This window comes from Hermetia illucens, chromosome 1, assembly GCF_905115235.1.
Source record: "Hermetia illucens chromosome 1, iHerIll2.2.curated.20191125, whole genome shotgun sequence".
NCBI classification, from domain to species: Eukaryota; Metazoa; Arthropoda; class Insecta; order Diptera; family Stratiomyidae; genus Hermetia; species Hermetia illucens.
This window is the reverse complement of record NC_051849.1, coordinates 141,258,771-141,284,479: the sequence shown is the minus strand read 5'-3', so window position 1 is coordinate 141,284,479 and position 25,709 is coordinate 141,258,771. Positions and strand designations below refer to the sequence as shown.

General features: G+C 40.4%; 1 protein-coding gene across 8 annotated transcripts in view; it reads right to left on the bottom strand.

The window, feature by feature from the left end:
- The window catches only part of LOC119647325 (proton-coupled amino acid transporter-like protein CG1139), a 61,234-nt gene that overhangs the window by 24,479 nt on the left and 11,046 nt on the right, over positions 1–25,709 (bottom strand). The window contains exon 1 of one of the 8 annotated variants that reach the window (XM_038048263.1): positions 2,128–2,287. The exons of 4 other annotated variants lie outside the window; for them this stretch is intronic. In XM_038048263.1, the coding sequence (XP_037904191.1) occupies positions 2,128–2,163 (36 nt within the window). In that variant the 5' untranslated portion in view covers positions 2,164–2,287. Of the gene's footprint in view, positions 1–272; positions 318–2,105; positions 2,288–25,709 lie in introns of those variants that run through there. 3 more of the 8 variants (XM_038048256.1, XM_038048262.1, XM_038048258.1) reach the window with 3 other exon arrangements.

The window sequence follows — 25,709 nt, the reverse complement described above, 5'->3', positions numbered from 1 at the left end:
GGGAGTCACCATCCTAGAGGAGATTATAAGCACATAAATATATAGGACCGTCTGTTACTTATCATGATTTTTACAATTAGCAAAATAAAGCACGTGAGCGCGAATACGGGGTGAATCTGTTGTAACAGATAAACATTTATGATCATTTTCTTGAATTTGATCACTGGCTTATAACGACCTACAATTCTAACACACTCAGGTTCTAGCACATAGATGAATACAGAATCACTGAGAAAAAATAATAGAAAAGGGAGATGGAAATTTGAGCTTACTTTGTAGGCTTCAAGATGATACTTAGGCATCAAAATCACCGGTCCACCGGTAATCAATACAACTCTGAAATCCGAAAATGAAAAAAATTCAAATTGAAGTAGAAATCACGGGCGCATCAGAAATTATAAATCATCCCTGATACGTGAATGAACCACAAATAAAGAATGATTTTTGTAGCGAAAATTTGGAAAATTTGGTTTTCCAAGTACGATCAGGAAATTTAACAACAGCATATAGCCCAAAAAAGTTGAATTATTCGACAAAACCAGGTAACAGATGCCAAATGCAGATATTACAATATGAATTTACTTTAACTGCCTTGGAAACTGATCAGGCGATCACTGATTGGTCTTGAGTGTTGAATACTCTTATTTCTAAAATTGAAGAACTTTTTTGGAAAATAGATGTACAAAAAATTTAATGTAGTTCAGCAAGCACTGAAGATTCAAAGTCGTTTCTAGCTTACTAATTGAGTTTTATTATTGTCAACTTATACTATTAATTGTGAAACCAATGATATTGCAAAAAAGGTAGGTGATAGATCTGATAGATTGCGACGTTTTAATTTTCCAGAAATACAAAATTCGAATATTAGTAAAAACCAGCAAACAAACTGCCACAAAAAAATCTATCTTTTAACACTCTGTGTCCGGATAGCTGCGTGGTTAGAGCACAAGGCTGTCGTACAGAAGGTCGCGGTTCAAATCTCGCTGGTGGCAGAGGGATTTGTATCGTGATTTGACGTCGGATACCAGTCGACTCAGCTGTGAATGAGTACCTGACTCAAATCAGGGTAATAATCTCGGGCGAGCGCAATGCTGACCACATTGTCTCCTACAGTCTACTGTAGTGTACCGTTACGGTCTTGAATGAAGTGCTCTAACACACTTCAAGGCCCTGATCCAATATGGATTGTTGTGCCAACGATTACTATTATTATTTTAACACTCTCCGATCTCTAGAAACAAGGAAGTTTCTATTTCATTGGACTCGTGAAAAGGGTACTCAAGCTACCTTTTAATACATCACAATATATGTTACATTAGGGAATACGTCACAAGACCAATTTGTACTATTATTTTTCTAGCTTGTTAAAAATATGAACTACAGCGTAGCTCAAGGACAATGGAAACAAAAACAAACCAAAATGACTGTGAGGAGAAATTTTGTAGTAAGTGAAGTAAGGGAACAATATCTCAATGGTAGTAAATTAGGAAAAATTGGAATACTCAATACAGCAAATAGCTAACTAGCGAATTCCTTTCTTCTGTAGCCGACTGCAAACGTAATAATTATCTGACGAGAAAAAAAATGGAATGTGTTTCCTTCGGTATTTGTTCGTCATTTGAGCTAAGACCGCGAGCAAACAAATACTCAGGCACACTTGGAAAGTGAATTTGTGAACAATCTACAAAATTCTTTCAGCAAGGTCAACTTTCTAGATGACATTCCAATTCAAATTAGACATGTTGATAACAGTTACATAAAAAATATATTAAAAGGCAAAATAATTATTATCTATGAACTTTGCGTCAGGGCAACTTTTGCTCCAAAATGTCTAGACAGGCTTTTCGAATGATTACAAACCATCTAACAATTGCAGACACCACTCAAACTATTCCCCTGTAAAACGTTTTCACGAATATGCTCTCTATCCAATCTAGAGTTCTATCACATCAAACATATATCCTTTCAAAGCCATACAAAAGACTCACTAAAAGTCACAGAAAACAAATAGTTAGGAACCGCTACTCGTGGCACGTTTTCAATATTATAACTTTTATCGCCATCGTTTTCTAATTGCATAGGGATCTTTTATGCACTATTCTTACCCTTATAATAAGTTCCCATTACCTCAAACTGCCTGAATAACTGCAACTTGATGAACATTTCTTCTTTCCGTACACAACCGCGTCACGAGGCATAAAAATGAAAACCAATCAATTTATGCGATCCTAACCGACTTGCATTCAAGTCTAGACTGATCGTAGACAGTTCTTCTGACCGCTCAGAAGCTAAGAACAAATTCAAAACTTTCCTTGGCATTATCTTTCGCAAAACAAAAACGCAACTTGGACCAAACCGTGCGATTCACTCGTGCAACCTTCCAGATAATAATCCAGTCGAAACGATGGTCTTATCTATAATTTTTTTGCACTTACAAATGAAAGTAAATGAATTTTTTATCAGCAGATTGCACCCGTAATTATCATATGCATCTACAAGAATAATGAAAGCGACAATGGAAAGCCACGCGACCCGACCTAGAGATACATTCCAGCGGAAAATTTATACGATTAGAATTCATATCAATTTATTGAATTATTGCTATTGCACTCATAGGAATTTAGGGCGAACTCCGTCAAGGAAGCTGATAATAGACGCAATCACTAAGCAATTAACATGAGAGGTGTTCATGCACTTCAGAGTTTGATGGAGGGGATATTCAACCATGTGTCATGTCTGTTTAGACTCTTATAGTATGTAGTCTCTGATCAAGGTCCGTAAACTTTATAATGGAAAGCTTTAAGATATGCATTATCTAAACAATAACAATTCGCTGTTTGGAAAGTGTTAGAAGGTATGAAAATAATATCGAAAAATCTTTAGGCAAGTGTGATAGTTCTGATATTATCATCAACCAGTTTAACAATTCTGCTTGATTTTTCTCGATAGCTACTCAGAAATTAGTTTCAATCATAGTTTCCTTCAAATTTGTAGCAGTTTTTGTTTCAAAAAAATATTAACTTGAAACTCCCCTCCCGCTCGGTCAAGATTTCTTTGAAATTTTTAATGGTATTGTGTAGTTGGTGGTCAAAGGGTAGTATAGGTCCCAGAGCGAAACGTGGATTGGTACCCACGATGGAGCATAAAACCTGGGAAATGCCTGCTGAACCAACACCAACAGCTCTACTACCCTATCTCCACCTCCACGTGGTGACCGCTGGGAACTCTTTCTTAACGAAAAGCTGCAGACGGAGAAGGATGAAGGCGAGTCTCCCGCGCCTAAAAACGGGACAAATTGTACCAACTGGTCCTCCAGGTTGGGGGTTGGGTAGGGCTGACAACCCTACATGGAATACAATTTGTTACGAAGCCACAACAGGAACCTCGGACTGGACAGATTACACAACGACGAACCCGGCAACGACAACGGAATAACAATTTGCGCATTTTCTCATGGAACGTGCGCTCCCTGTACAGAGATGAAGCTGATGAGCAGCTAGCCAATACCCTGCCCCAATATAGGGCTGATTTAACAGCGTTACAGGAGATGCGTTGGACAGGGACCGGTTTCCTGGAGAAGAGCCGCTACACCATATATTATAGTGACCATCCAGTAAATCATGTGCTCGGAGTAGGTTTATAGCCAAAAAATGAAACCTGCTGTTATCGGCTTTGAAAACATAAGCGAACGGCTATGCACTCTGCGCTTGCGAGGCAAGTTTAGAAATATAAGCCTCATTAACATTCACGCCCCTTCAAAGGAAACTGCAGAGTCGGAGAAGGATACCTTCTACGAGGCAGTAGAACCAACCCTCGAAGCCTGTCCCAGATATGATATTAAAATCATACTTGGGGATTTTAACAGCCAAGTAGGGAAGGAGCCCGTATTCAGGCGATACGTTGGCTCCCATAGCTTACACCAAAATACAAATAATAACGGACTGCGGATTATTCAATTAGCAGGGTCACACGAAATGGTTGTTGGAAGTACCTAGTTTGTGCGGAAAGCGGTCCACAAACATACGTGAGCCTCTCCAGACAGGACCACTTTCAACCAAATTGACCACGTGTTGATCGAACGCCGCCACCTCTCAGCCTTGATGAATGTCAGAACATATAGGGGGGCTAATATAGACTCGGATCACTATCTCGTTGACATGGTGCTCCGAGTTCGAATAACAACACCACCTAGAATCCCCTCTGACAATCAAGTGAGAGTTAGCACTGAAGCCATCCACAACACAGCCCTCTGCGGCAACTATAAGAGGGAAATGGATGCCGCAATAACCGCAGTCAACAGAGGACCTGGAGATGAAGCATCAACAAATGATCTTCACAACCACCTGAAGAACATTATCATTGATACGGCCGGAAACATACTTGACCCCAGCCGCAAAAGGAGTCGGAACGGCTGGTTTCACGATGAATGTAAGCTAGCAACAGAACGGAAGAATGCCGCAAACCGAGTAATGTTACATTCTCAAAGAACTTATACACCTCGATGCTCATCCTACCGAGACAAAGAGGGAAATCTGATTTCCGACAGAATGGGCATTTTGGAGCGATGTGTTGAGTACTTTGATGAGCTATTGAACAACCAGAACATCGGTGAGTTGGAGGTCCCGCCAACTGAAGACGACGGACAAATACTGCCACCATCAAGTTTAGGAGAACAGTCCGTGCAATTCATCGGCTAAAAAAATAATAAGTCGCCAGGAGCCGGTGGAATTACAGCCGAATTGGTTAAATATGGAGGTGACCAGTTACACCAAGTGGTTCATCAACTTGTGCTCAAAGTATGGGACAGCGAATCAATACCTGACGATTGGCAACGAGGTATTATCGGTCTTATACATAAAAAGGGAGATATCATACAGTGAAGCAATTATAGAGGTATCACGTTGCTGAGTACCATCTATAAGATATTCTCCGCTATCTTGCTAGGCCGGATAGCCCCATACGTCCAGAACATCATTGGCCCATACCAAGCAGGCTTCACTCCAGGCAAATCAGCAAGAGATCAGATTTTCTCTCTGCGGCAAGCGATGGAAAAACTGTTGCAATATGGACAAAAGTGCACCATCTATTCATCGACTTTAAAGCCGCCTATGATAGCATAGCCAGGGTAAAACTGTACACGGCCATGAGAAAATTCGGTATCCGGACGAAATTAATAAGACTGACTAGGCTGACCCTGACCAATGTGCGAGGCCAGAAAAAGCAGCAGGATCACTCTCAAGACCATTCGATATCAAGAATGGTCTACGGCAAGGGGATGCCCTATCATGCGTCCTCTTTAATCTGGCCCTCGAGAAAGTAATCCGTGATAATAATAATAATATATATCGACATCATGGGAAGAACCACCCGGAGCGTACAAACTGCCTTCATCCAGATCGAGCAGGCGGCACGAGATCTTGGACTGCACATCAATGAAGGCAAGACAAAGTATATGGAGGCAATGTCAGCACCGAAAACCAACCAACCGACAACATCAAACCGCACTGGTCAAACGGGAAAAATAAAGATAGGAGAACACAACTTTGAGACCGTTGATAATTTCTCCTATCGCCACTATCGCTGCCGCCGCAGCCGCAGCCACCAGAGAAGCCGCCGCAGCCACTATCGCTGCCGCCGTAGCCGCAGCCACTATCGCTGCCGTCGCAGCCGCAGCCACTATCGCTGCCGCCGCAGCCACCAGAGACGCCGCCGCAGTCATCAGAGAAGCAGCCGCAGCCACGCTTGCCGTCTCCAGCATCGACGCCGCCTCCACCAGCGACGCTGCAGCCACCATCGTCGCAACAGCATCGAATCACCCGCGACGGCCACTCGCATTCACGCCAGCCCGAGCCGGAACTCAACCGAACGCAGCAACAGCGAATTTAAGAATATTTTATATTTTTTTTTCTTTTTTATATGTAAATTAGTAAAAAATAGCTAAAGCAGCAATAAATATTATACTCGCTGCAGGAGACGGCGCGGAGGTCTTTAAAGTGCTCGACATCGTTGCTTGTTCGGTGTCTGGGCGAAGTTTTGCAAAGTGGTTTCGGTCTGTGCTTAAAAGCGTCCGCTTCGGTGGTGATTTCTTTGTGCGTGCGTGCATTTGTGGGTTCGGCCTGCCGTGTAGTTAGCACAGTTTCACCGCTCTTCGTTTAAATACTCGCGTCGCAAAGTAGTTTCTTTTTGGTTAATCAAGATGTCAAACGACAACAAAGACGCGGAAGGCCCATCGGACCCGCAAGTGACCGCCCTCGCCGTGCGCGTTCCTCCGTTTTGGCAGCGGAACCCGGAGCTGTGGTTCATACATTTGGAAGCGCAGTTCCAAATGTCCGGAATCACATCGGACGCGACCCGCTTCAACTATGCGGTGGTCGGCCTGGATTCTTCTGGTGTCCGATGTAGTGAAGTCGACATCATACACACAGCTCAAGAGCGAGTTGATCAGACGCCTGTCGACAAGCGAGTCGGCAAAATTAGACCACTTGTTGGCGGGTTTAACGTTGGGTGATCGAACTCCCAGCCAATTGCTTCGCGAAATGAGGCAATTGGGTGGGAGCAAGATCGGCGATGACCTGATCAAGTCGCTCTGGCTGCGACGACTCCCGGAGGGCACCCAGGCGATCCCCGCTTGCGTCTCTGGTTCCTTGGAGGAACTGGCAGGAGGTGTACGTACGCCCAACCATGGCGGCCGTTCAACCACCGTCGGATGAGGTGAGCGACTTGAGGCGCGAGATAACCGTTTTAACAGCCAGTGTGGCCGAGATGCGGGCGACGTTGGACGCTCAGCGTTCGGGCGCCAGATCGCGAGCTCGCTGGCGATCTGCCACTCGAAAAGGGCGTTCGGGTAGCAGGTCGTCAGGACAGTCCACGGACCGAGGGATTTGCTGGTACCACCGCAGATTCGGCGATAAAGCCACCAAGTGTACAATACCGTGTAAATTCGCGCCTACCGCAAAAAACTAGGTCCGCGGGGGGTCTTGGCGACGGCCACCCAGAGCGCGGCGCCACATCGCCTAACGACCCTCTCAGCAGGCGCAACTACCTAATTGATACTGGTCCGGAGGTTTCGGTTCTTCCCGTAGCCCGGCATCATCGACTTTATCCACAGCCGCTCAAACTGGCGGCAGAAAATTGCTGCCGCATCAATACATACGGGTACAGGCAAGTGGACGTGAGTCTTGGCTTGCGTAGGACGTTTTCGTGGCGTTTCATCCTGGCGGATGTCAGCTTCCTCATATTAGGCGCAGACTTCTTGTGTCACTATGGATTACTGGTGGACTTGCAAAATAAGTCCCTTATAGACCCCACGACCAACCTTAATTCGTCAGACCAAATGGTATCTCACACTGACAATAACCATTCCGTTCTTTTAGAAGACATTACCAACTCTCGTGTTCGGGCACTTCTCCAAAAGTTCAGCCAGACTACTACCGAGTGTAGTCTCTCAAAACCAGTGAAGCACAATGTGCAGCACCACATTAACACTACTGGTTCCCCGATCTTCTCGAAGGTGCGTCCTCTACCATCCCAGAAACTGACTATTGCACGGAAAAAGTTTGAACAACTCGTTCAACAGGGTATCTGCAGGCCCTCAAACAGCTGTTGGTCTTCCCCACTGCATATGGTCCCTAAGCCAAACGGCGAATGGCGCCCATGTGGGGATTACAGAAGGCTAAATGCACAGACTGTTTCTGTCCGATATCCAATTCTACTCATCCACGACTTTGCGCATCACCTCGCGAATTGCCGCATCTTTTCGACCTTGGACTTAACCAAGGCTTATCACCAAATCCCAGTAGCTCCTGAAGACATTCCAACGACGGTACATATTGCCGTCGCCGTCGCCCTTTAGACTCTTCGAGTTCACCCGAACGACTTTCGGATTGTGCAATGCGGCGCAAACCTTTCAAAGGTTCATTCACTCAGTCCTGCGAAACCTTGATTTCTGTTTCGTATATTTGGATGATGTTTTGGTCGCTTCTTCCACTGAGTCTGAGCACTTAGCCCATCTCGAGTGCATTTTCCAACGTCTCCTTGAGGCCGGTTTAGTTCTAAACGTTGAGAAATGCAAATTTCTTCAAAAACAGATGAGATTCCTCGGTCACTTCATTTCCCCTGAAGGAATACAGTCCGACCCAGACAAGGTGCAAGCGATAACAAGCTTCCCGCGTCCAAAGACAGTGAAGGAGTTGAGGAGGTTCTTGGGCATGCTAAACTTCTACCGTCGTTTCCTGCCCAAGGCCGCCCATCACCAGTCCATTTTGAACGCGTACTTATCTGGCCCCAAAACTAAGGACACACGAGAGATCGTGTGGTCTGAAGAGGCTATCCGCGCGTTTGACATATCCCGTCAACAACTGGCCGACGCTACACTCTTGGCATTCCCTCTGCAAGATGCACACCTAGCCGTTTTTGTTGATGCCTCTGACATCGCAGTAGGTGCTGTCCTTCACCAAAAGGTGGATCAAGTTTGGCAGCCGTTGAGCTTCTTCTCGAAGCAGTTGAACCCCGCTCAACGGAACTACAGTACCTACGATCGTGAACTGCTCACCGCGTACTTGAGCATCAAATACTTCCGTTTCTCCCTAGAAGGCAGGCCGTTCACAGTGTTCACGGACCATAAGCCTCTTACGTATGCTTTGAAACAAAAGCCTGATAAAGCGTCCCCTCGTCAGCTACGACACCTGAGCCTTATAAGCCAGTTTACGTCAGACATCCAGCACGTGTCCGGTAAGGAAAACCTAGTTGCTGACGCTTTGTCTCGTGTTTCCGAGGTTAACATCCCCGCCTCCCTCGATTTCTCGGCTATTGCCAAGGCGCAGGAGGATGACGCAGTACTTCAGAGCCTCAAATCCAACCCCAAATACAAATTTCGGGGGTTGCCCATCTTCGGCTCTCTCTCTGCTGCGAAGACTCGGAAAAGGGACCCCGGCCACCTTTCGCAAGGAAGTGTTCCACGCAGTTCACGACTTAGCGAATCCAGGCATCAGGTCAACAAATCGGTTAGTCACCGAGAAATACTTCTGGCCCTCTATGAATAAGGATGTCAATTCCTGGGCCAGAGAGTGCATCGCATGCCAGAAGTGTAAAATCTCCAGGCATGTAAGGAAAAAAGTGGGCCCATTCCTCCGCATTACCAAGCGGTTCCACACAATACACCTCGACATAGTAGAGTCTTTGCGAGACTCGCACGGTTACAGGTATTGTCTGGCCTGGTGGCCTGAGGCAATACCTCTGAAAGACATTACGGCGCAATCTTGTGCCGAAGCCCTCTGTCGAGAGTGGATACCTCGCTTTGGCGTCCCTGTAGTGGTCATCACTGACCAGAGAATGCAATTTGAGTCCACCCTTTTCTCTGAGTTAGGCAAACTCCTTGGTTTTAAACGCCAGCGGACTACTACATACCACCCGCAATCCAATGGGATGCTAGAACGTTGGCACCGAACGCTGAAAGCCGCCATTATGGCACGCGACGATCCGTCCTGGTCCCAAGTCTTGCCTCTCGTCCTACTTGGCTTACGTACAACACGCCGGGAGGAATTTGCTGCCAGCCCCGCGGAGCTGGTATACGGGGAGAACCCAAGACTCCCAAGCGATCCGGTCTTCCACAAGAGATCAGGTCTCACAGAGTCGGGGTTGGTGCGTCTGCTGAGAGACAATCTCCGACGCATAAAAGCCACACCACCCACCCGACAATCATCCACACCTCCCTGTTCGCCCAAGGAACTGGACACGTGCACGAACGTTCTGTCGTGTCCGCTTTGTGGATTGACGGTGAACGAAGTTCCGGGATCAGTCGCCGAAACCCCTAGGTTTCATCTGGGGGCGGAGTGATGTGGCGCGGCAGGAATGTGAATGCGAATAAATAGATGGCGCGGAACTTTCCGCTTTGTAGAGCTTGCCACGGGAGTGGAGGACTAGCGGAGATAGTGTGCCATGAGTTGGGGGCAGAAAGAAACACATGAAGACAAATCGTTCTCTTCTGCCTCCAGCCTTAAACAAGGACGGATCTCTCGCGCTGTTAAAAATTGTCTCTATTATTTCTTTCCTTCGTAAATTAAGTTTGATTGTTTAAATAAAAATTCAATTCATAACGACGTCATTTGAAATTTATGATTAATCCGTGCTCTGGTCTCATCGTGTTTTTCCTTTCAAATAGATTGGAATTACCTTTTGGAAATCGTTAAGCAGTCTAGTGCAAATAGCACAATACAAAAAGGACCTAGTCAGAGAGTAAGTACTAAAGATTCAGCATCTCGCCGTCGTCCGATTCCATAAAGTCCACCATCCATGTTCAGTTCGGCCGGCCCGCATTGCCCCCAGGCGCCAGTTGAACTGAAAGCACCATCCACGTACTGGCAAGCCGAAAGAGCACGTTGAGTGGAATTTCAAGGCTGGACCGCCGTATCTTATAGTTCGGCTAATTAAGATTTATGCTTCTTGCAACAGAAGAGGTTCATCGTTAGATTAAATTATGGAAAATTTTGGACGTCAAGTACCAAGAAAATGGATCTATAATGGTACGGTCTAGTTTTTCTCGTGATGCAGTTGACCCAACGTTTGAGGTCGTAACCTATCCAAACCCCTGACTTGAAAATCTCTGGGAAATCGTTGACAAAAGATTAGAGACTGCAATTTCTTAAAAACAACTGACCTATACACCACCATTGAGCAAAAGTAGTCGAATTTTTTGGCTTGTTTACTCCATTGCTCAGCGCTACCACACAGTTACTATTGCCAAACGAAATGTGAAAAATTATTGAAAGTTAATTCGCATACTTTTTCATTTTTTGCTAAGGTTTTTTGTAATGAGTTCAAATTTTAAGTAAAATGAAAGTAGTTATTTGATGACAACTTTTTCCAAAAAATTAAATTAAATATAATATAAAGATTTAAAATACGTTCGTTTTTTAACGAAAAACATCTCTAAAAACTTTGAGCCACTTTGAGACATCTGACTTATCTCCAAGACTCCTTCAGGTCGTACAGAACGAATCTCCACTCATTACCAACACACGCGTGGAATCTGTTAAACTATCCCCGAGAAAGTTGTGACATATTACTTTACTTCCCTTTATAAAGTGCGTTTCATAAGTATAACATCAATATAAAATTAATCATTCTATGATGAAATATACTTATAAAACGAACTTTATATTCGGAATTCGTGAATTCATTCAATTACGTTGACTAAAGGGAGCGAAGTTCAGACAAATGACTTCAGTAATCTTTATCGTTCAAACCGTTCAATGTTAACAACTTTTCAAAAATTGATGAATGTATTTTTCGTTCAGCAAAGGATCCTTCGATTATCACATCATCAGATCATATTGGTAATTGATCCTAATATATTATAGAGACAGTACCGGAGACATGGATTCCAACAAACACGTGTTTATCAAAATGCGTATATTAACAAATCGAAAACCAGAAACTCGGGTCGCGATTTTGTTGAGTTTTTATGTAAGAATATTTGGCTACATGATGATTCCAGTTATATATTATATGTATGTATAGCTCGTAGAGAATATTCATTTCGATATGGTACTAACGTTTTACATCGTGAAGAATAGTAATTTGACGCGAAAGGGGGAAATTTAATCTACTACAACTTTGTTAATAACAATAGAATTTCGCAGTAAATTTTCAAAATATAATAATATACTATTATTAACTTTATTTGAGCAGATATCATAATGGGAAGTATTTTGAGGCCTAGATACCATGCGCACAAAGCACCATGATTTTTTCAGATTTCTAGGTTGGGTAGTTTTTGAAAACGACTCTTTGAAATAATTGATCTTTTTGGGGCCCGCACTCCTCCCCTTTGCAACCAATGTCCAAAAGTACTAATCGTGACCTTTCATTTGATACCCCACATCATTTTAGACTTCCCTTTTACATGTAATCCCTCCCTCCCCCTTAAACTCAATGTAGAACGATCTTTCTCACCTTGTTTTCAACAAAACCTTGATTTGGCCTCCGGTGTCATTGAAGGGGAAGAAGATAAACATAGGAAATGGCCTATAGCATATAGTTTCAATCACGTGAATTCTAGGCCAGGGGTGGAACGGGTGGAGGCAACACAGTTACATTCGTAATCACCCAATTCAATGGCTGCAGTAATAAAATGACTTGAATCGATTCTTTACAACATGTTTCTCCACCCGAGTAAAACGATCTATGCTATTCATAATCCACCTTTCCCATTCCCCGTCCTCATCCAAGCCATCTCCCGTTCTCCCAACTTCGGTTAATATAAATCGACATCTAGATGTCTAACCAGAGATTAGCTTAACTGTTAAGGTTTCGTTTAGGTTAAATAGTTTTAAATTGGTAAGTTCTTGTTTATTAATAAAAATGTTGTTTCAATTTCATTGCTCGTTGCAAAGACAGATGATCGCCGAGCTCTTTTTTTGTAGATGTGAGCTGATTCATGCCTTTTCTTGCCAATGTGGGATGTTGTCAAAGGGGGCTTTTATCAGGTTACTTTTTAGGGGTCTGCATATGACAGGGACGGTTGAATATTGGATAGCACTCGAGTATCAGAGCGTTCAAGTAGATGGGTTGTAGTTGCGAATGTCTAAGGGACTCTTTACTGCGCCGTAAATTTTTTTGATAAAGTCAGATATTCTGAATGCTTGACTGATAATGTCATTTAAATTTATGTAGATTTAATTGGAACGTGCTATCAAACGGTACACCAAAATCATACATGGAATAATCATCATTAACAGCTGACTACCGCGGTGTTAAGCTAGTATCCAAGGAAAAATGGAAGGATTCTAGGATGGAAATATAGAGAAAAATATGGGAGAACATAGGGACTCTCCCTATCACTTCGAAAAGACCCAAACAACGAAAAGGCAGATGTTGGAAAATCGTACCATCAAAATTTAAAGAGAAGCAGCTGGTAGTCAACAAGACAGACCAGACTACATTAAGTCAAGCCCTATCAAGTTTATGAACTCTAACGGATTAGTGAAATTCGAGTGCCTGCACTAAAAACCATACTGCTCTTTCATAATATGATAATATGACCAGAACGAAAGGTGGTAATTTACCCACCTCTTGAGATTAGGCGACAACTTTGCTTTGTTGTTTACATAACGTGCTGGTTCCAAACTAAGGAGAGGAGAGAGTGCTATTTTCAGTAAAATAAAAATAAAATGTTGAGCATTTGTTACTCTACTATGATGAATCCTAGCTGATTTCTCGATGACACACCAGCCAGAAAAAGGCATTGAATGTCGTTACAAAAAAAAATATGCCAAATAACAATAACATTCCTCCAAAACTAGTAGGACGTTTCAGTCAGTCGAGGGAAGGGTGGATCTCTGCTCGATCGGGCGTAAAGCGGAGGAACTTGAAAAAAAGCGCATCAATTCTGTGCTCTGCAACAAACGTAAATGCTGTAAAAGTGGCTATAAATTCTTCTACTTTCGCAGTCTACGCACTGAACATGATGTTCTCATTGCCACCTCTCACAGTTCCGTACCATCATTACAGAAGTCGAGCGGTTTGATAACCGGTTGTTGGAGGATAATAGAAACTGACCTGACTTACGCGCCAGAGGCATTACTCAATTTGAAGCCTATAGATATATTTATTAAAAACACTGCAATGAGAGCAGCTCATAGATTAATTCGGTTAGATCTATGGGGAAACAACGGACGTGGGGGGGCACAGACCATTGGAAGAGTTACTGGCAGAGCAAAATCAAATTCTTACTATGCCTTCTGATTCTCGGGTCTCCATACATCTGTTCGGTAGCAGATATGCAGTTACCCTGAAATGTAGAGAGAACTGGGAAGGAATGCGTGGCAGGATATCCGGAAGTCTTCTATACCGATAGTTCGAAAACGGAATAGGGTTCTGGAGCCGGAGTCGACCTCTCGAATAAAAACTATAAGTTGGCTTTTCCTTTAGGACAATATGCACCGGTTTTTCAAGCTGAAGTATATGCGATCCTAAGGGCGGCAAACTAGGTGATTGACGAGCGGTTGAAGGACAGACACATCGCAATCTGCAATGTTAGCCAGGCTGCGTTGAGGGCATTGAGTAGCCCTTTGATCACCTCGAAAATCGTTCAGCAACGCAGAAACCGTTTAATTCCATCTCTAGATTAAATACGGTGGAACTACTCTGGGTACCTGGTCACTGTAGTGTAAAGGGAAATGAAATCGCGAATGCTTTAGCAAAAGAAGGTTCAATCTCCCCCACGCCAGGACCAGAACCAGCAATTGGAATATCAGTAGCATTGGCTACATCCTTAGCTCATAAATTGCGAACAAGTTTGCCACAATGACAGGTGGCGGACCCTAAATGCTGCTAAACACACCAAACTTTCCCTGTCAAAACCAAACATGCATACCGCAAAGTTTATCCTGTCGAAAAGCAGGAGAACTTGCAAGAGAATTGTAGGTATTCTAACCATATTTCACTAGCTGGACATATGTGCATAATAGGAATAATGCAAGGTGATACGTGTCCCTCCTGTAACGAGGAAAAGGAACCCAGGGAGCATTTTCTATGTGAATGCCGCGCCATTGGACGCAACAGACATCAGATCTTTGGTACCGATGTTCTCCAGTAGCAACGGGTAGCACCAAATCCACTAACGGAAATCTTCCGATACGTTAACGAATCCAGGATACTCCATTAGACTGGGGACTCGAGTACAATGGTCCACTACAGACTGAGTTCTCAGAGGCTATAGCTTCTCCCTTACCACAAACAGACACACACAAACGCCAGAGGCATGAATTAAATAGTGGCGATTTTGCGAGAAAGAAGGAAGTGCCCCCCCGCCACACCTTTTTGTTCTTGTAATGGACACTGTCCAAAGGACATCCAACGTCCAGCGCTCTACACATTGCTCTATAAGCAATATCGTTGGCGACTGAATCTAAATAAAACCAAGTTTTTCAGGAGCAACCCCAGTTAAATAGGCACTGAGCAAGTTAAGTATCTCGGGTCAATGCTATCAGCCTACGGTGAATTGCACTTTGAAGGTTTTTTACGCACTAGCACAACTTGGATTAAATTACGTGCCATAGCTTATACTCCAGGCGATCAACGTGTCAGCGAATGTCTCAAATCTAAAATCAACCGCCGTGTCGTTCTCCCTGTTGCATCCCTGGTGAAGTGCGAGGGAAGCGTTTTAAATGGCATGGTCATGTGTCCGTGCTGACGAGAATTCATTAGTTAGAGTTGAGACAAGTTCACGTGCAGTAAAGTCAAGCAGTTTTATTCATACTAAGCGTAAAGTATTAAATATAATAAGTGTGACAACGTAGATGTCTACCAAAATCGGTGACCATAGCGAGAAGTGACTTGTTCTCTGCTAGTTATGCGCACAAATAATTTTAAGGATATAGCTAAGTAGCTTGAATTGTTCTTCGCCAATTTAGATTATTATGATGCTCCCATTTGCACCCAAAATTGTTGCTGTTTGCTATCTGAGCGAACGATACCACTAGACATTTAAATAAATCAACCACATTCAAAACTTCATTATTTATAACCTCACGTCACTGACTTCCATCCGAGCATAGACAACTAAATGGGACTCTGGCACTAGTTTCCAAAACAAACCACGCTTGCAAATGCAACCTCGTTATCTATCGACAAATTTGAACAACATCAATTCCATTGAATAATGCAATAATCATAATCACGTCAATAACTAATTTGATAGCTTTCATTAACACAAAATTTTTATAATTAATAATGAGCTTGATTATTGATTGTTTATTTTAGAATTGTGACCTCCAATCATTTTCCCTCTGGACGATCGTTATCTTAAAACGATGTCGGGGGCATTATTCCAATTAGGTTAAAAAACTGCTCCAATTTAATCAACCAATCATGATGTGAAATTAGTTCAAAATTCTAAAAGCAGCATAAACAATTGTTATCAAAAGAAGTAAGTACGTAAATTGATTGTTTCCATGCAATAGAGAAAACAAGTCGGAATACCGGAAGCTCCTGCTTCGGATATAAAGGTTTTGTGTTCATCTTATCTAAGAAATTTCAACGCACATTTTTCTATCCGTATATAGCTACAAATCCAACATAATCCTTCATATTTTTCCAAACTACGAGACATACGTACATATTACAGGCATAGATATTACGCTCGCCCTAAACAAACAAACTGCCTATTTCCGAATACTGTACACATATATGCACGTATATAAATTGATCCTACCCATATTTCCGATTTACTTCTTATATCTATTTGAATTAGGCACTACCCGCAAAGTTCATTAGCACGCATATATTATATACCTACATGCACACATGTCTGGTTGGCAAATAACTAAAAAAACTAAAACAAAATAATTCTCTGCCACCCAATTCATAAGAACTCATTTCGTTGTGGTATTGACGAATTGATATGTGATGATGACGTCATGCAGGTTGTAGAGTGCACGAAATTCACAAAAAATTGTAAAGTTTCACCTCCTATAACTTTGTTAATAATAATTGGATTTTCTTCAAACTTGACCAAATTGTGCATTATGTTCTTCATGACACGCACGCCAAATTTTGTACTTCTGGGATGAACATAAGGGGGGTGCCGGGTAAATTTCTAAAATGTGGAAATATACTATTCTTAACTTTATTTGTGCAGATATCGGAACCGCATATATTTTGAGACCTAGATTTCGTAGAGATACACCACTGTGATTTTTTTCAGATTTTTCGGTTGGATAGGTTCTGAGAACGAGACCTGTTACACTTTTTGGGGGTCATATTTTGAGCCCTCACTCCCCTATGTTTCACCCAATATCAAATATTGAACCAGTTTCGAAAAGTACCAATTGAGACCTTTCATTTGATACCCCACATGGCTACATTCTGTGAAAAAAAAATTTGCACCCTCCATTCACATGTATGGGGAGCCCCCCCTTAAACTTAACACAAGATGGCGCCACTTACTGCATGTAAAGGGAACACCAGATTACATACTCTCACCAATTTTCGTGACAATCGGTCCAACCGTTTCCGAATAAATCGGGTGTGACAGACAGACAGACAGACAGACAGACAGACAGACAGACGGACAGACGGACAGACAGACACCGTCTCGATTCTAATAAGGTTTTGTTTCACACAAAACCTTAAAAATGACAAAGTTCTACATCATGTATACATATATACATATATTCTGTATTGTAGTTATCAGTCAGGGATCAATTCCGCATTTTCGGCAAATCATGTAATTATTAGAATTTATGTAGAAACCTGCTTCAACAATAGAGTAAAGCGATTCTAACTAAATCATGAATTTCGAAAGATTTTTATCTCGAATTTTAAAATTTTTCAGGAGACCCATGTAAACTTTTTTCTTTTTCTTCAGCCTTTGTCCCGTTCACAAGCGGGGTCGGCTCGTCGTGATCGGCTTCGCCATTTGGCTCTATCGAATGCCTGATCTGGGTGCAATCTCGAGGCTTTCAAATCCCCATCCAGCGTATCAAGCCACCGTTGCTTAGGTCTGCCTTTTGGTCGTTTACCATCGACTTCGATGTTCAGACCAATCTTTGCAAGTGAATTCTCGTTTGCACGAATTGCGTGACCATACCATCGAAGACGCCTCTCTCGCAACTTTTCCACGATCGGTGCAACCCCATAACGATCGCGGATATCCTCATTTCGGATGTGATCTAAACGTGTGACGCCACTAGTCCAACGTAGCATCTTCGTCTCCATTACCGCGAGACGCCGTTCATTGTCTTTTATGGTCGGCCAACACTCAGAACCATAGAGAGCGACTGGACGGACAACATTGCGGTAAATTTTAGATTTGAGACGTTCGTTGATACGTCGATCACAAAGGACACCAGTTGTGGAACGCCACTTCATCCAGGTTGCGTTAATGCGTGAAGCAATTTCATAACGCAGTTCTCCATTGGCTGATAGCGTTGACCCGAGGTATTTAAATCGCTCAGATCTGGGCAGATCACTGCCGCTGACAGTGATTGTGCCTGTTTCATGGGGATCGGTCGTCAAAAATTCAGTTTTGTTTAAATTCAATCTAAGACCGTGTTGCATGAGGCGATCATTCCATTTTTGAACAAGTTGTTCGAGATCATTTTTGCTATCAGATGCTAGGAAAACATCATCTGCATAAAGCAGTGTGTAGGGCGCTGGACGTTGGATATCCCATGTAAACTAAATGCTTAAATTGTTTAAGCTACTATCTATATTAATTTAAGAGGGTCTAGCAGGCCTACACATGAAAAAATAGGGGCAATGTACACTGAAAATTTTCCTAAATAATGTTCTTCTTCTTAAGGAAGTTCTTGCAGTGTTCGGCATTTCAATCTTTCGAGCTGTATTTTAGATAAATCGGCGGTTCATTGTTTTTGACTTTATACATACGAGAAAGAAATACCGGCGAAAAACACGGACCTGCCGGCCATTTCTCGTCATCGCTGGCGTTCCTCTTCATTAAGGACTTTTTCCCTCATACAACTTGACTGCGAATGAAATCTCATTACATCTCTCACCGAGTCATGGGTCTTGGACAAATAATTCTGGATTAAGAGACAGCCGAAAACATAATTTTTAAGAAGTTCTAGATTGGAAATAATTAGCTAAATAAAAACGCTGATTGTGTGCTTAAAATGAATCAATTTGAAAACTGAACTAGATCGTAGTTCACCGCGCGACCCCAGATGGAACAAATTAGCGTCGGTATTATTGCATACCTGTTTGTGTTTGAATGAACTGTGGGTGGCAACACATGTCAAAAATAACCCATACGTCACAAAGTCGACTATCGAAGAAGCATTCTTATATGGAATATCCAACTAATATCCTGATGTGAGTATAATGCAGCATATTTGACAAGAAATTCTCGTCCGCCGACTGCGAAAAGCTATAGTTTGAAATTCTTTAGTCCGCCATGTTGGATTTGTCATCTTTGATTTTAAAAAACTAACGATAAATTCACTTTAGACGACCACAAGAACCTTCATATAGCCATTTTGTTCCAATTTGGTAGATAGACATTTTTTTGATCCGCCATCTTGAATTTTATTGTTTTGACTTCAGAATCGTAATCGACGACCCCAAACCCGTATAAAAACTAGTACTGGTCGTGATAACTGAAGAAACAAGAATGTTATGGCAAGGGAAGCTTTCTGAAAAACCTTAAATACATTTTTCTCGAAACCATATTTTTCGTCATAAAATAAAATAATGATGACCGACGCATTTTACTGCCTTTGCATTTATCCTGTAGCCCAGATATTGACCATCAATTGTAAATAAGAAGACTCAACTATGTATAATATAATCGATATTAAAATGAAAAATATATACGAAATAAAATGAATGGGAATCCTTCATTTCTTGTAAAAATTAAGAAGACTAGAAGTAACTAGCTGCCTGACTCACCAGTTACGCCTCTCTCAATAAAGTGCAACGGCACTGAATGAACATTTTTTATCGGACAATATCAATATACCATTCAAATTTACCACCTTATCGCGTTCATGGTACAGTGGAATCCCGATAATTCATATCGTCAAGGGACTGAAGACTTGGTACGAAATATCGAGATTACTAATGCAAAATAAAGAGGATTGACTCTGGGGACCGACAAATTTGGTCTACTTAGCCGGAAATACGAATTATCAATGTATATACGAATTATGGGGTTTCCCCTGTAGTACATACTTCAATTGAATTGCATGTGTGATCAATTGATTTCATAGAATGATGCAAAATTCCAATGAACCAATTTGTTCATTTTAATTTTGTTTTAATGATTTTTCATTTGCCAAGAAATTTAAATAAGGAGGAAGATTGTGCTTATTCGCTAAGGATAAAAACCTATTTAGTTTTTGTTAAATTCTTATATTTTGAAGGCCAATTTTTTCCTCCATCAGTATTCCTTCCAATCTTTTAACCTAGCTTTATCGAATTTTCATTGGAATGTTGATTCTTCTGTGATTAATTTATAATTTCATTCCCAGTGCCGCTACTAATCATGTAAATCACTTTTCACATTACTTTCATTTTCTTTATTAGTTGGTGGCTAACGAGGAAGTAGAAGTATGTCAGTTCTAGTATTCAATTACCTTCTGACTATCGATGTAGAACTGCCAGATCTGTCTTTATCAAGCAGCTTCCCTTAAAAAACCAAGACCATGAAATAGTGCACATAACATAAATTTTGCAACACATAAGTACTTTTACACACTTCATCATGTTAACTAATTTTTATAATATGATAGAAAAAGGTGAATTTGTTTATTTCATTTTTTGGCCTATAGCAAATTTCCAATATCTCTTTCAAAATAATGTTTCGAGATAGAGAACAAGTTCAAGAAAGCGTATGATTAAACGATAACAGTTTTCCTTTTTTTTTCCCTTCATTTCTCTAAAGTCTTCCGGTGAAATCTCAACAGCAAGGTGATAGAGGAGTTCTGATCACGGTCCCGACTTTATTCTGATGAGCCATTATGCATTGCTATGAACGTTCCCTGTTTCACAAAAAGTCCTCTTCTAAATGACACAACGCTTCTTCTGTAAGAACTGTATCACCTGTATAAAGTTTTGAGAACGAACGAAAACACTATAATGCTCCTAATTGGGCCTTTTATTCTTTAACAGAGATCAATTTTCCAAGTAAAAATTCGATTAGTTTGTTATAAGATAATCAATTGAATTTTATTTCCTGTTTTGTAGGGTTTTGGAAGGGGGCTTGGACTTGTCATTTCCAGCAACGCCATTTACTATGAAGTTCGCATTCGATCACGCTGCTCCCAGGGCGGAGGCGAGGCAACTAAGCTCTACAGTGCAACTCGGATAGAGCGCAACCGCCATAAGCTTCGCAAAACACGATGCAATTCCGCTGCACTTGGCTTTACAAAAGGGCAGAAGCTTAGTGATTGCCGCACATCGAAGCTGTCAGCTCTGAAATTAATTTTTTAAAAAATACTAAACTTTGTTATATGAAGTTGCCACAAGTATTTCATATGAGAACTCTTGCCATGATGCATTCTTGCAAACAAAACCTTAAAAATACAAAAGCTATTTGTAAGCCAGCATTCGACGCTACAGTTGTTTATGTGTGAACAACGGTTTCATATGCATACACTTGGTTTTCTTTGCTCAGCATTGTATACAATAGGAGGAAAGAGCGTGCAACTATGTTCCCAAGATGTAAATCCCCGGTATTGAATTGCTGTCAACTAAAATAGCATATCCCCCAGTTTTTTTGATACCGGGTGAAACATAAGGGAGTGAGGGCTCAAAATATGTGCCCCAAAAGGTGTAACAAGTCTCGTTCTCAAAACTTACCCAACCGAAAAATTTTCAAAGAATAACAAAGATGCATCCAAACGAAGTCTAGACTTCGAAAAGCATCCCATTCCGATATTTGCATGAATAAAGTTAATAATAGTATATTACCATATTTTAGAAATTTTAGAAAATTATAAGACCTATCTATATTTCTTATACTTGTTCGAAACCTACGAAGTTTTGATGAGTATCCATTTTATATTCTTTGCATTTTTGAACATCGGTTTCACAGACACACTTACCAATCTGTTGTCAGCTAAGATCTATTGATCATGCAAAATAGACAAGCCCTTAAGGCTCAGATGCCGCCGAAGGAATCTTACAAAGATTACCCGACCCTATTTATGTTTGGGGTCACATTCCAGTCATTATGACTAAAGAATTATGCGGGTACTTTTCATAATTGCGAGTATGATTGTAGCCAAGAGAATTCGATTATAATTACTTTCATACAATCGTCAAAATTTAATCGTAAACACGTAAACAATGTCGTGTAACTGATTCATAATTGGAAAAGCTGAAACTTTCCCAAATCTCGATGAAAAATTCAATTGTACATTATTTTGCAAGACCCTATGGTTATTTTGGAAAAAACTGTTTCAAATATAGTTCTAAGTGAACTTTACTATGAGAGTTGAGCGATATTGAATAAGCATTGAAAATTTCAAAATTAAAATAGATACAAAAAATCAATCTGAAGAAGTAATTTTTTCCTAAGTGAAATCTCGCGATGTTTCTAGTAATTAAATTATTTAAAATAATTAAGACTTGTCTTTTCTTTTTCTTTCTTTTATTAACCTTGTAAATACCGATATTTCGAGAACCACTTGTTCCCTTCATCAGTGCTCGTCCCCCACCATTGCCACAAGTATGAATTGTAGCACTGATGAAGGGTACAAGTGATTCCCGAAATCTTTGCAAGGTTAATGAATATTACTATCAAAAATAAAAGACAAGTCTTGATTACTTCAAATAATTTCCAAAACTAACGACTTCCAACAACATTTGACCTGTGTGCCACCCCTTAGTTAATTACTTTTTCTACTCGCTTTCTATGATGTCTTATTCTGAAATAAATTAAAAAGATAACTTTGACCTAACTTTGTCCACCCAACTTTCATTATCATTCTACATGTTGTAGTGTATGTTTCTGCAAAATTTTATACTTCCGTGATAACCTTAAGTATTTTCTAGCATATCTCTAAAATAATAGTAATATACTGTTATTAACTTTATTTGAGTACGTATAGGGATTGGATGTATTGTAAGGTGTAGATTCTGTATAGATATCTTTGTATACACTCCATAATAATAGTGTGCTATTTTTAAGAAGCACGTATATAACTAATTTGTTTTGAGAAATGCTGCACCTGCTCAGTGGTCTCCGAGAATCAGGCCTGTATATTTTTACTCGATACTCTCCTACTTTGTAAGGGATGTCGAAACTAAAGGTCCGCTTGTTAAGAGCTTTCATTTCATATCCTACACGAATTCAATAAGAAAAAAAAAATCGCACATCTTTTCTATGTATGGGTAGCTCCCTTTCTAAACCCATGCGACACCCACTACATGCGTGGAATTTCATAATTCGTGTGACAGATAGTGAACCGACTTTAATAATATAGTATATTTTCACCGCGTTCGCATATTTTCTCTCCTACTTTTCGACCCTGTTTACCCGATATCCGAGTTGGATAGGTTGAATCTTATTACCCATATACACAATAAGTAAATTTATGAAACTAAAATTATATAGAATTTAAATCTTTTTCATATATGTAAGTAATAGCCATAAACGACCTAGAAACTCATTTTGTAGTGCTAATAAATTCAGATGAAACATCGAGAAAACAGCTTTATTCATATTGTCAGAAGCATTATGTCAGCTTCCCTATCGCAGTTAAGTGAATTGAGGAAAGATATTATTCAGCAGCGCGATTACATGCTATTAACAATACAAAGTGTAAGTAATAAACTGATTAGCACTCACTACAGCTTTTTCTTAAAGTATTACTATCTGATTTTTAATGAACACAATAGCAGCAAAAAGTTATCTAAAAAGAGTCAATGATATAGGTCTACACATAATTAAATAATAATGCGCTAGCCATTCAAAACAAGTCGGAATACCGGCAGCTCGCGCTTCGGGTATAAAGGTTTTGTGTTCATCTTATGTAAGAAACTTCAACGCACATTTTTCTATCCGTATATAGCTACAAATCCAACATATTCCTTCATATTTTTCCAAACTACAAAACATATGTACATATTACAGCCACAGATATTGTCCTCACCCTAAACAAACTGCCTATCTCCGAATACTGTACATATATATGCACGTATATAAATTGATCGTACCCATATTTCTGATTTACTTTGTGCAAAAAAGCATACAATTTTACATATATAGTACGCATATTAAATACGGCTGATTTAATGTACAAATATATCTATCTAATTTAATTAAAAAATGACTGATGTAGACAACTCCAAAGCATCAAACAGTTTAAGAAGATGATGCCCCCTTTCTTATGGACTAGAAAGTCTATCAAGATATCCTCTAGAAGGCTACAAAAAATGAGTGTCATTTTATTCCTACAAGAAGTAATTCCTAATAGAGACAAGTTCTTGATTATATTTTAATTATCAAACTGAATTCTGGTGTCGAAGTTCGCATTAAAACAACATTAAAACTAACAGCAACAGTCTGAAAGCACTTTCTTTAAAGATGACTAACGATTCAATAATCACGATGAAAGACCAGCATCAAAACTTCTAACAAGACCATTAAACCCAAATTACGAATTTTAATTATAATTAATAATGACGCAAAGAATTTAATAATCAAGCAATTAACAATATTTAGCTATTATTTTTTACCACCACTCGCCTGAAACATGGATCACCCTTCAAGAAGGACACATTTTCTTACACCACATCGGAAGTTTTACTATCGAAAGCCCGTACTTCATTTATAAAAATAAGCAATAGTTTGAAGGGACTCCCCCAAGTCTGATGAATACCTTGAGTATGATGCCTTTCAATATTTTCGAAATATGTAGGTTTTTTCAAACTGGTTTTGCTATCAAAGACTGACCTGGATAAACCCAACATTTTTGTACTTTGCGGTTTCTAAATGGATTTTCACCTCTTATAACAACTCGATGCAAAAACCTTTTTTGTCTAGCAAGCAGTTCACCTTTTCCGATCATCAATGTCAATCGATATCAAATACGATTGGTTAATTAAAAACAAAAAAAGAAGAACACAGCTTTGACATGTTTAATAATTTCTTCAATCTAGAGTCGAACATCACAACCGATGGACTAAACCACGATTGTCAAGAACTGCGGAAGTACTAACACAATACACGCTCCACGGTTACTCATGGGGAAACAACGCCCTCTCTACATTGCTTTCCTGGATCTAGAGAAAGCATTTGGCCATTTACTACAAAAACTCACCTGGTATACTCTATGGGAACATTTTTCATAAGAATTGTGTTTGTGATACCACATTTTTCTTCAAACTTTTTGAGATTGGTCGGCCATTTATTATTCGATTTGTTTGATTCTTTATTTATTTTATTCTCTAAATTTGCCTTTAAAAAACGGAATTTAAACTTAATCAGATTTTAAATTTCGAATGGTCGCAAACTCCATCTGAAATTTTGAAGGCGTTTACCTCGAAAACAGGTTTTTCATGCTTCTTAGGAACTACTGAATCGATTTTAATAATTTTTTGTCAAAATAATCTATCTCTTAGACGAGTATCCAAAATTCGTCGACATTAAATCTTTTTTTCCATATATTTGGAAAAAAAATGAGGCCCATTTCGAAATTCAACTCCAATTCAATTCATTCAAAAAGCTGCCAAAATTCTATTTCTCAACCAATCCCATTAGTTCTGTGTTCTAAACAGAACTGCATCTACATCTGCATCTTTCTTATTATGGTTCATGGTTTTGTAAAAAAAAAGAGAAGAAGTAGTTGGATCAAATCTCGAAGGGTAATTTCAAGATCAAATATAACCCTGTGTACAATAACATCCTTATTTTCAAAATAAAACAAGGCGGGAAACCGGAAGCTAGACGCTTCAGGTATAAAAGGTTTTGTGTTTCCCTATCTGAGGAACAATAAGTGCATTACAGTTTCGTGTGCACATAATTAAAAATTCAATTGCCCTCTATTTTTTTTAAAAGCCGTTAACACAAATAATTTGATTTGGAAAGCCCTGTATTGACAATAGTCAACCTCATATGCTTCACACGCGAAGTTCAATATTATTAGCAAATGTGAAGAAGTTAACCCACAGCAAATACAAACAAGTCGGAATGCCGGGAGCTGGTTCTGCGGGTATAAAGGTTTTGTGTTCGTCTTATGTAA